This window comes from Nesoenas mayeri (assembly GCF_963082525.1).
Source record: "Nesoenas mayeri genome assembly, chromosome: 2".
NCBI classification, from domain to species: Eukaryota; Metazoa; Chordata; class Aves; order Columbiformes; family Columbidae; genus Nesoenas; species Nesoenas mayeri.
Window position 1 is genome coordinate 1,884,433 of NC_137543.1, and position 11,518 is coordinate 1,895,950.

The following is an 11,518-nucleotide window of genomic DNA, read 5'->3' on the forward strand; positions in this document are numbered from 1 at the left end:
AATAAGGACTCAGCAAAACAAGTCGATTCAATGTGAATCACGCTAAAGCCATTTATTACAGAAACAAGTCTCCTTATATATATAACTATATTCTAATCACATGTCCACGCTTCAAGCATGGATTCGCTAAATGAGTATCATGGGCTGTCCGTGCGCTGGAGTCTCACTGATGATACGTCCCATGATTCAAGCCACGCCAGGACCCCGGTGATTTTGGAACGCCCCTCTTTCTCACAGCAGATTCTGTTCTCAACTTCTGGAATCGGCCTTGAGATTCCTTTGAGCCTGACTAATTCAGCAACAGATCTTTATCTATCAAAACCCCTCCACAGTCCATCACGTTCTCTTCATCCATGTGATAAATGACCAAGACTCCGATAATTTGCCAAACAAGAGTCTGGTTTATTAAATAGGTGAATTGAGGCAAGCAAACAGTGCTGGGTGCATGGTTAGTCTCTGCTCTGCAGACTCCAGGTTGTTACTGAGGGGTCTTTTCTAACCGGCTCCCTCCTCCTTCCCCCACGGGGCCATCTCGGGGAAGGTCACCATCTCCTTCCCATCACTCCCCCCCGCCTTTCCTATACACATGTGCATAAGGTACAGAACAAGTCCCACTTTTTACATAAAAGTTAACTATCGCTTTATTTCCTTAAAAGCCTGTGCCTTATTTGGTTATATCTGTAAACATCAGCGCGAATCACAACTGCATTTCTCACAATCCACGAGGCAGGTGACCTTATCGTAGAAGGACAGGAAAGCAGTGAAACAGGACTTTCCCTTAGTGAACCCCTGTTGACTGTACCTGGTGATTACATTACCCTTAAGTGCCTTTCAGGAGCACTCAGTTGGATCTTCTCCCTAATTTTCCAGGTCCTGTGGTCAGACTAACAGGTCTGCAGATTCCTGGCTCTTCACTCACGGCCTTTTTACAAACTGGAATAACGTTGGCTGGCTTGCAGTGAGTGAGAACATCTCTGGCCTCCCCAGACCTGGCTGAATTCAGTGGAGGTGAGTGTGGTGAGGGTTGTTCACCGCATGAGCAGTGTTTGTTGGTGAGGAAGATGAGGTGGGGCAGGAAGGGTCTCTGTGCGTGTGTGTTGATGGTGCTGGAGCGCCTGGCAGGCAAGAGGCAGGTTGGGCCAGTGCAGGGCTGGGCTGGGGGTGCCGGTGAGTCAGGTGGACTCATGTCTGCCCCCCAGAAAGGGGGGGTTGTGTATCTGGATGTGCATAAGTCCAGGGGGAATGGTAGTTTGAAGCCATGATTGCTGGGGGACCTTCCTGATTTCCTTTCACTGGACATAGTGGAATGTCATGGAGCTGAGCAAGAGGAGAGGCCAAGTCCTGTTTCTGGAGAGGACTCAGAGCTGGCAGCAGGAATGACTGGAGGCCAGCTGGATAGAAAGCAGCTTGGTGGAGAAGGACCTTGTGATCCTGGTGGAGAAGAAATGGACCCTGAGGTGGCAACGAACACCTGAGGCAAAAGGGGCCACCAGTCTCCAGGGCAAAGTGTTGGCAGGAGGTTGAGGAGGGTGACCCTTCCTCTCTCCTCAGCACTGTGAAGGTCCCATGTGGGGTCCTGTGTGCGGGTCTGGGCTCCCCACTGGAAAAAGACATGGAATTAGTGGAGTAAGGCCAGTGCAGGGCCATAAAGATGCTTAAGGGGCTGGAACATCTTCCCCCTGAGGAGAGGCTGAGAAAGCTGGGACTTGGGAGTGGAGGTGGTAGAGACTCCATCCTGGGACGTATTTAAACCCAACTGGCCCTGGTTTATGATAACATGCTCAATGTGGCCCTTCCTTAGCAAGTGGATTGAAGCACTTGCTGTCCAGATGTTCCTGCCAGACTCAATGATTCTGAGATTCTGTTTCTCAGGAGGACCATCAGCTCCTGCTGGGAAAGAGAGTCAGGGGTGCGCTGGTGCAGGGAGATGTTGATAGAGGCATGTGGAGGGGGGCATTATGAGTTTGAAGCTTTTGTTTGAGCAAGTGATGGCCTTGAGACACATCATGGAAGCCCCATAGATGCCAGTCTGTTTTGGTGGTGGTCATGCTGGTTACCTGTTTCAAAGGAGAGCTATTGTGGTGCACATGCACCCACCATAAAGTCCTATTGCACCCTGGCTTTGTTTTGGTTATCTTGGAAATACCTTAGGAAAAAAAAAGGAAGAGGCATCGTCTGAGGCTGGGATGCAGGAGAATTTATTGAGGAACAAAAAGTGTGAAAAGGACTGAGCGCCAAGTAGAAGGTCACAGGTATAAGCTACATGAAGGGTGACCATCAGGTGAGGTGTCTTGTGTGAAACAGATCTTGCCAGAGCACCAAGATCTTCCTGCCTTTCTTAGAGGAGGAACCATGGACAGAAGGGTCCACTGTGAGGAGCTTCAATGCAGTAGGTGGTGTCCGTCAGGGGTGGTGGCGAGGGCCCTTAGCAGATGTATCCAGCCCTTCTGCCGCCAAAGCAGCCCCGGCCTCCAAAGCCATAGCCGAAGCCGTAGCCGAAGGCGCCGGAGTTGATGGCAACTCCCTGGGCACCGAGTTCGTTGCCCACGGCAGCCGATGCGGAGGATCCGACGGCGGTGCTCTGGGGGTGGGAGGTGAGGATGGGTCCTGGCAGAGTGACCAGCACGGCGGGAGGCTGGATGACGACGCGGGAGTCCTGGCACTGCAGGGAACAGGGCTCGTTGCAGCTGTTGGCCAGCGGGGTGGGTCCGCAGGGGCGGCAGGCGTCGTAGCAGGCCATGTGTGTGGTGTGGAGGGGCCCTGGAAGGGACGAGAGGCTCTTGAGCAAGCGCAGGGGGCTGAGGGTGCGAGGAGCGGTGCTGCAGGAGGGCGAGGGAGTGGGGAGGCTGGTGTGGGGCTGTGGGGAGCGTGGCGGTGGGGAGGCGTGAGGGCTACTGAGGCTGGGGGCAGAGCGTGCTGGAAGAGAGGGGCCAGGCGGGGCAGGAGAAGGAGGAGAAGGGGGTTGAGGCTCACCTTGTTGAGCGCGGAGGGAGGAGAAGGCGTCAGGAGAGTGTGTGAGGGAGAGAGGCGCTGGGCCGGCTTTTATGCCGGTCCCCGAGGGGCGGGACAGGCTTTGCGCATGGCAGCATTTTGCAGCCAGCAGCTGTCTGATGCCACAGCCTGGCCAGGAATGAGGAGGGTGTGTTTTCCTTCCCACAATGCTCCAGTTTCTTGTTTTTTTCTTGAGGACGTGTCCACTTGGCCCTGGCAGCAGCAGCTTTGAAGTCCATGAATTAGAGGCCAAAGACTTGGCGTTGCTGGCGCGTGTCAGGGCGGGCAGAGAACGCGGCCAAGGCGTAGCAGAGGTGGGGTGTCGTCAGTGAGATCATCCCACAGCACTCGTGTGGTTTGCGGTTGCCTTGTGAAGAGGGGGCCCCAGTTCCTCACAGCCTTGACATGCTGGTCCTGGCTTTTGGGCTTTTGTAGTCATGAGGGCTACCACTTCCAATGTCCTTTCACTCCCTTTCTTGCTACCATCTCGCTAAGCCTTTCTTTAGGCCTGGCCTATCCCACTGAGTTTCCTTTCTGGGTGTCTTGTTGCACCTCTTGCTGCAAGCTTGTAGCTGGGTGTACTGGGCTTACGTGGCACGGTTTGGGTTGCAAGGGAGCTGCTTGGTTGTTCTCTGTCAGAAGCTTGCACAAGTTTCCCTTTGTGTGAAACAGAGTCCTGAGCTGCAGAAAGATGACCTAGTGGGGTAGAAGACTGGCTGGAACTCAGAAAAAGAGAGTTTATGACGTCTGTAAGACAGGGCAGGCAACTTAGAAGGACTACATGGGTGTTGTGAGTTTCTGCAGGGAGAACACTAGAAGGGCCAAAGCTCAATGAGAACTTCATCTGCCTACTGCTTGAAAACATGACCATGCCATGGCATTGATGGCGCGTGTCAGGGCGGGCAGAGGATGCAGCCAAAGCGCAGGAGAGGTGGAGTGTCATCAGTGAGGTCATGCCATGGCACTCGTGTGGTTTGCGGTTGCATTGTGTGGAGGGGGCCTCATTTGCTTGCAGCGCTGGCCATCTGCTCTGGGCTTTGGAGCTGTGCTGGCCTTGAGGAATTGTCTCTTCCATGGAATAGGATCCCTGCGTGGCTTGCTTGCATCTGACTAATCCTTTCCTTCCACGCTCCTTACGATCTCTGGGGGTCTTGGTGTGTGTCTTGCGTATGAGCTGGGTATGCAGAGTTTATTTTTTAAGGTTTTAGTTGGAAGCTGAGCAGAGTTTCTAGAAGTTTACTCATGGTACATAGACAGTGTTGGTGTGTAGACAACAAGCTGACCCTGTTTCTCCCAGAGAAAGTGGGTGTTGATGTCTTGGGCTACCGTAGTCATTGATGGCTGAAAAACTGACTGGATGGCAGAGCCCAAAGAGTTGTGGTACTGGAGTGAAATCCATTTGGTGGCCACTCACAAGTGCTTTTCCCCCTGGCTCAATACTGGGGCCAGTTCTGTTTAATAATCTTTCTTCTTGATCTGGACGAGAGGATCGAGTGCACCCTCAGTACATCTGCAGATGACACCAAGTACAGGCAGGAGCGTTGAGCCACTTGGAGCTATGAAGGCTCTACAGATGGCCCTGGAAAGGCTGGATCAATAGGCTGAGACCAATTGCATGAGGTTCAACAAAGCCAAGTGTCGGGTCCTGCACTTGGGTCACCACAACGCCATGAAGACTCCAGTAACTGTCAAGAGCTGTGGAAGAGTGTCTGGAAAGCTGCCCGGTGGTCAAGGACCTGGGGGTGTGGGTCGACAGTGGCTGCATATGAGCCAGCGTGTGTGGCCGTGACGGCCACCGGCGTCTTGGCTTGTGTCACACCAGTGCCAGCTGGTATGGCCAACAGGAGCAGGATGGTGACCATGCCCTATTCTTGGCACTGGTGAGGCCACCCCTTGAATGGTGTGTTCAGTTTTGGGCCCCTGAGGGAAAGAAAGACCTTCAAGTGCCTAAGCCATTTCAAAGAAGGAGAAGGAAACTTGTGACAAGTTGGAGCACAGCTGTGATGGAGGACCCACTTTGGGTTTTGGGGTGTATAGCCTGGAGAAAAGTGTGTCTGCAACTGCCTGAAAGGAGGTTGTAGTGAGGAAGGGATTCAGTCTCTTTTCCAAACGACCAAGTGACAGGGCAAGAGGAAATGGCCTTAAGTTGTGCCAGGGAACGTTTAGATTGGATATTAGGAAAATTTTCTTCCCAGACAAGGGTTGTCCACAGTGGAGGAGATGACCACCTGGAGCCCGTAGAGGAGCTGACGCTGCAGCAGGTGGGTGTACGCACAGGAGGTGTGACCCTGTAGGAAGCCTGTGTTGGACCACAGAATTGGTGGGACCCGTGAACCCATGAGGAAAGTCTAAATCCGAAATGATTCTGTGATTCTGCTCCTGGTGGAGCCGGAGAGTCATGCTGGGGAAGGAAGATGGTCAAGTGTGTGTTGTCATAGGGAGGTGTCACCAGAGGCATGTTGAGGAGAGTGTTCTCATGTCAAAAGCTTTCTTTGATGCAGTGATGGGCTTGTATGATGTTGTGGAAGACCCCCAGATTCTGGTCTGTGTTCTTGGTGGTATAGGTGGTGACATATTTCCTGGGAGAAGTCTTGTGGCCCTTTTCCCCCCTATCCAGTTTGCTTCTTGAGCCCTGGCTTTGTGCTGGGTGAGGCTGGAAGAGCCTTGAGAGAAGAAAGTAAAGCGAGATATCTCAGGCTGGGATGCAAGAGATCTTTATTGAGGAAAGACAAGAGTGAAAAGGCAGGAACAACAAGTAGGCGGTGACAAGTATAAGCTGCACGTAGAGTGAGCGTCAGCTGAAGTTGCTTCTGTGACAGAGATCTTGCCAGAGCACCAAGATCTTCCCGGCTCCTTTAGAGGAAGAGCCATGGAGAGCAGGTCCACGTGCCAAGAAGGGTCCAGAGGTGAGTCCACAATCCATGCCGTAGCTTCAGTGCGGTAGGTGGTGTCCGTCAGGGGTGGTGGCGAGGGCCCTTAGCAGATGTATCCAGCCCTTCTGCCGCCAAAGCAGCCCAGGCCTCCAAAGCCATAGCCAAAGCCGTAGCCAAAAGCACCGGAGTTGACGGCGACTCCCTGGGCACCGAGTTCGTTGCCCACGGCAGCCGATGCGGAGGATCCGACGGCGGTGCTCTGGGGGTGGGAGGTGAGGATGGGTCCTGGCAGAGTGACCAGCACGGCGGGAGGCTGGATGACGACGCGGGAGTCCTGGCACTGCAGGGAACAGGGCTCGTTGCAGCTGTTGGCCAGCGGGGTGGGTCCGCAGGGGCGGCAGGCGTCGTAGCAGGCCATGTGTGTGGTGTGGAGGGGCCCTGGAAGGGACGAGAGGCTGTTGAGCAAGCGCAGGGGGCTGAGGGTGCGAGGAGCGGTGCTGCAGGAGGGCGAGGGAGTGGGGAGGCTGGTGTGGGGCTGTAGGGAGTGTGGCAGTGGGGAGACGTGAGGGCTGCTGAGGCTGAGGGCAGAGCATGCTGTAAGAGTGGGGCCAGGGGGGCAGGAGAAGGAGGGGAAGGGGGTTGAGGCTCACCTTGTTGAGCGCGGAGGGAGGAGAAGGCGTCAGGAGAGTGTGTGAGGGAGAGAGGCGCTGGGCCGGCTTTTATGCCGGTCCCCGAGGGGCGGGACAGGCTTTGCGCATGGCGGCATTTTGCAGCCAGCAGCTGTCTGATGCCACAGCCTGGCCAGGAATGAGGAGGGTGTGTTTTCCTTCCCGCAATGCTCCAATTTCTTGTTCTTGTCTTGAGGATGTGTTCACTTGGCCCTGGTGGCACCTTTGAAGTGTGAGCTTTAGAGGCCAAGGACTTGGCGTTGCTGCCACGTGTCAGGGCGGGCAGAGAACGTGTCCAAAGCAAAAGTGAGGTGGAGTGTCGTGAGTGAGGTCATCCCACAGCACTCGTGTGGTTTGCGGTTGCATTGTGTGGAGGACGCCTCATTTCCTCACAGCCCTTGCAGCCTGGTCTGGGCTCTGGAGCTGTGCCAGGCATGAGGAGCTGCCTCTAAGTAGTCTTTGGTCTGTCCGCTCTATGCTAACATCTCTCTAAGCCTCTCTTTAAGCCTGACTTTCCAGTTGGGTTTGATCAGTGCATGGCTCGGTGCCCCTCTTGCTTTTAAGCTTGCAGCTGTGTTGTTTGTTATACATTCAGAATGTTTTGGAGCAAGGGAGCTACAGGGGTGGTTTCTGAGATAAGGCTGTCGAGGATTCTGTGATGTTCATAGAGAGTTTGTATGTGCAAAAATATGAAGCTGTGGGGAAGAGGACATTCCTGGCTAAACAGAGAACTTTAGCTGGATCTCTGGATAATAATGACAGAATATGACTTTTACAGGAAGGGGCAGGTAACTCAGGAGGACTACAGGGATGTCATGAGGTTGTGCAGGGAGCAAATTAGGATTGCAGAAGCGCTACTACAACAAAATCTGGATACTGTTACAAAATACTATAAAATGATTCTAGACATACATTATCAACCAAAGGAGGGCTAACGAGAATTCCCATCCTTTACTGGATGTGGGGGCAATCACAGGGCAAAGGATGAGGAGAATGCTTTCTTTGCCTCAGTCTTTCAGGTCATGGAGCAGATCATTTTGAGTGACATCACACAGCAAGTAGAGGACAACCAGGTGATCAGGCCCAGTCAGGATGGGCTTGACCAACCTGATCTCCTTCTCTGACCAGGTGACCCACTTAGTGGATGAGGGAATGGCTGTAGATATTGTCTACCTAGACTTTATTAAAACCTTTAACACTGATTCAACTGGATTAAGTGGCTACTCATGGCTTGGACAGATTTATTCTTCACTGGCAAAAAACCTGGCTGGATGACTGGGCCCAAACAGCTGTGGTGACTGGAGTTAAATGCAGTTGGTGGCTGCTCACAAGTGGTGTTCCCCAGGGCTCAGTCCTGGGGCCAGTTCTGTTTAATATCCTTCTCCATGGTCTGATGAGGGGATCGAGTGGACCCTCAGTAAGCGTAGCCTGGAGAAAGGGAGGCAGAGGGGAGACTTTATCACTCTCTACAACTACCTGAAAGGAGGCTGTAGTGAGGTAGGCGTCAGTGTCTTTCCCAAGGAACAAGGAACAGGACAAGAGAAAACGGCCTCAAGCTGCACCAGGGGAGATTTACATTGGATATTAGGGAAATGTATTCACCAAAATTGTTGTCAAACATTGACTGTCCAGGGTAGTGGTGGAGTCGTCATCCCTGGAGGTGTTTAAAAGATGTGTAGATGTGGTGCTTGGGGACATGGTTTAGTGGCGACCTTGGTATTGCTTAGTTAACACTTGAATTTGATGATATTAAAGGTCTTCTGTACCTGAAACAATTCTTTGATTCTATTCAATGGCACCAGCCAGCTCCAACCAGACTGGTTGCTGGTGAAACCTGAGCCAGTCAGCAATGGTGGTAGCACAAATGTGTGAACATCTTTAAGAAGGGGGAAAAGGACTGCACAATTGTAACTGGAAGAGAGAGAGGGGAGGATGTATGTAAAGAGAAAACTCCCTACAGACAGCAAGTTCAGTGAAGAAGGAGGTGCAGGATGAGCTCCTGGTGCTGGAGCAGAGATTCCCCTGCAGCCCGTTGTGACCCCCACGCTGGAGCAGATTGTCCCACTGCAGCCTCTGGAGATCTCCCTGTCCTTACAAAGACTCAGGAGCCTTTCCTCAGATGTTCTTCCCTCATGCAGTTGAGGAGGGGGAGTGATAGAGCAGCTTGGTGGGCACCTGCCATCCAGCCAAGGTCAAGCCAGCCCAGAGCCCCATCTTGCCAGCAGAGCAGGGTCACAGGCCAGTTTGTGGTCCTGGTCCTCAGTGCCCCAGGCTGTGCCTCAGGGACCCCACACTGAGGAGGACGGTGACCTCACAAAGGGGCTTTCTGTGTGACCTCAGAGCACAGGGACGGTTGCTTGGTGTCCCCTGCACTGGTGCTTCATGGACCCTGCAGTAGGGAGGCTGGTGGTGCAGAGACCCCCTGCATGGGTCACTGTGGGGCCTGCAGAGAAGAGGGGATGGTGGCCATGGTATCCCCCCCAAGTGATCATTTGTGGACCCCACAGCAAGGTGAGACCGTGGTCTGGCGACTCCTGCGTAGGTGGAATGGGGAGCATGCGTCCAAGTGGACAGTGCAGCAAGGACCCACGCTTGTATCTGCTGAGGATCCCACAGCAAGGGGGTGGTGACCAGCACACCCAGCATGTGTTGCCCAGGGTCCCGGCAGCAAGGGGACGGAGAGTACAGGACTCTGTGTTTTTGTCCCTGGAACCTGACCATGAGTGAAGATGGTGTCATGGGCACTGCCAGGTGGTTGGGCTGGGGACCACAGGAAGGGGGGCCATGACAGGGACTCCATATGGGTGCCCTGACACCTGCAGCACAGGCAAGAAGTGCAGAGTCTTTTGATGTATTTATTGATTGCAGTTTTTTTGGGGTATTATTTAATGAGGACATTTTCCCTCCATCTTACCATTCTAAGTCCCCCCAACTACACTTGTCCGAGGCCTTTGGTTTGGTTTTCGGCAGCATTTCTAGTCTTTCAATCCCTTGTTCACCCTCCAGCCATTGTTTTGGTGCCACTTGTTGAGGATTATCTTATTTCTTGTACCAGAAGTCTTGATTTTGGGGTCCTGAAAGGCACCTTCTGGAACATTCCAGGTGCTTCTATAGTGACTGTAAGCTGCCCACTGATGGTCAGGTTGTTACCTGCGCCCTGATTGGCTGGTCAGTGAGTGCTGAGGCAGTGGCTGGTGTGGGGAGGGGAGGCTGCGACTGGGGGCTGAGGCTGGTGAGCTCTGGGAGAGCTGGTGAGGCCGGTGAGAGGCCCAGGGGAGCGGGACCGGCAGGCAGGGGAGGCTGGTGAGTGACGGCTTTGGGGGGTGAATGTGGGGTGAGCGCCGAGGGGTGAGACCATTTCTGTGTGCAGTGTTTGTGGGGCCAGAGTGGGACTGGGCGTAGTGCAGGGGCAATGGGAGGCGTGTGTGGTGCGCGAGGCTGTGCACCTGAGAACGTTGAGGGGATGTTTGCGTGGGAAAGGGTTGGGGAAGCAGAACAGATGAGACTGCAGTTGGAAGGGACCTTCAGTGATCATCTAGTCCCACTGCCTGAGCAATTCAGGGCTCAGTAAAAGTTAAAGCGAGGTGTTAAGAACAGTGTCCAAATGCCTCTGAAACACTGACAGGGTTAGGATATTCACCACCTCTCTAGGAAGCCTGTTCCAGTGTTTGACCACCCTCCCTGTAAATAAATGTTTTTTGATGTCTAGCTTAAACCTCCAGTGTTGCATCTTTGATCCATTCCCATGTATCCTGTAGCTGGATCTGATGGAGAAGAGCTCAGTACCTCCCTCTCTATGTTCCCTCCTCAGGAAGCTGCAGAGAACAATAAAGTCACCCCTCAACCTCCTTTTGTCCAAACTACACAAACAGACTGTCTTTAATTGCTCCTTTAGGACATGTCTTCCAGATCTTTCTCCAGCTTTGTTGCCCTCCTGTGGGTACTTTCAAGTACCTTGACATTCCTTTCAAATTGTGCGACACAGAAGAGCTCACAATACTCCCCCCGTGCGGATAGATCAAAAGCGCCGAGGGGTGAGACCATTTCTGTGTGCAGTGTTTGTGGGGCCAGAGTGGGACTGGGCGTAGTGCAGGGGCAATGGGAGGCGTCTGTGGTGCGCGGGGCTGTGAAACTGAGACCCTTGAGGGGATGTTTGCATGGGAAAGGGTTGGGGAAGCAGAAAAAATGGGACTAGAACAGTCCAATTGGAAGGGACCAGCAGTGACCATCTAGTCCCACTGCCTGAGCACATCAGGGCTCAGTAAAAGTTAAAGTGTGGTGTTAAGAGCAGTGTCCAAATGCCTCTACAACACTGACAAGCTTGGGGTATTGACTACCTCTCTAGGAAGTCTTTTGCTATGTTTGACCACCCACCTGTAAATAAATGTTCTGTAATGTCAAGTTTAAACCTGCAGTCGTGCAGCTTTGAACCATTCCCATGTGTCCTGTCACTGGATCTGATGGAGAAGAGCTCAGCACCTCCCTCTCCACGTCCCCTCCTCAGGAAGCTGCAGAGAACAATGAGGTCACCCCTCAGCGTCTTTCTATCCAAATGAGACGAGTCCAGTGTCCTCAGGTGGTCGTGTAGGACACGTATTCCAGATCTTTCTCCAACTCTCTTGCCCTCCTGTGGGTGCTTTCAAGTACTTTGACGTTCTTCTTAAGTTGCGCCCCCCATATCAGGTCACAAGACTCCCCCCATGCGGATAGATCAAAAGCTTTGCTATAATCCAGTAAAGCTGTGTCCACCAGCTTCCCTTCATCCACTAGGCAGGTGACCGTATCGTAGAAGGACAGGAAGTCAGTGAAACACGACTTTCCCTTAATGAACCCCTGTTGACTGTACCTGATGATTACATTGTCCTTAAATGCCTTCCAGCAGTGCTCAGTTGGATCTTCTCCATAATTTTCCAGGTACTGTGGTCAGACTAACAGGTCTGCAGATTCCTGGCTCTTCACTCACACCCTTTTTACAAACTGGAATAA

General features: G+C 53.0%; 2 protein-coding genes across 2 annotated transcripts; both read right to left on the reverse strand.

Annotated features, from left to right (window-relative positions):
* Positions 1-2,425: 2,425 nt before the first annotated feature.
* LOC308037681 (feather keratin 1-like) lies at positions 2,426-2,740 on the reverse strand (the record flags this gene model as incomplete). Its single annotated transcript, XM_080339618.1, has 1 exon — positions 2,426-2,740. The coding sequence occupies one exon, from the start codon at positions 2,738-2,740 to the stop codon at positions 2,426-2,428; it is 315 nt and encodes a 104-aa protein (XP_080195744.1).
* A 3,227-nt stretch (positions 2,741-5,967) lies between these two features.
* Positions 5,968-6,282, reverse strand: LOC308037897 (feather keratin-like; the record flags this gene model as incomplete). The annotated part of the gene is made up of 1 exon (XM_080339977.1): positions 5,968-6,282. The coding sequence occupies one exon, from the start codon at positions 6,280-6,282 to the stop codon at positions 5,968-5,970; it is 315 nt and encodes a 104-aa protein (XP_080196103.1).
* Between the last annotated feature and the right edge of the window lie 5,236 nt (positions 6,283-11,518).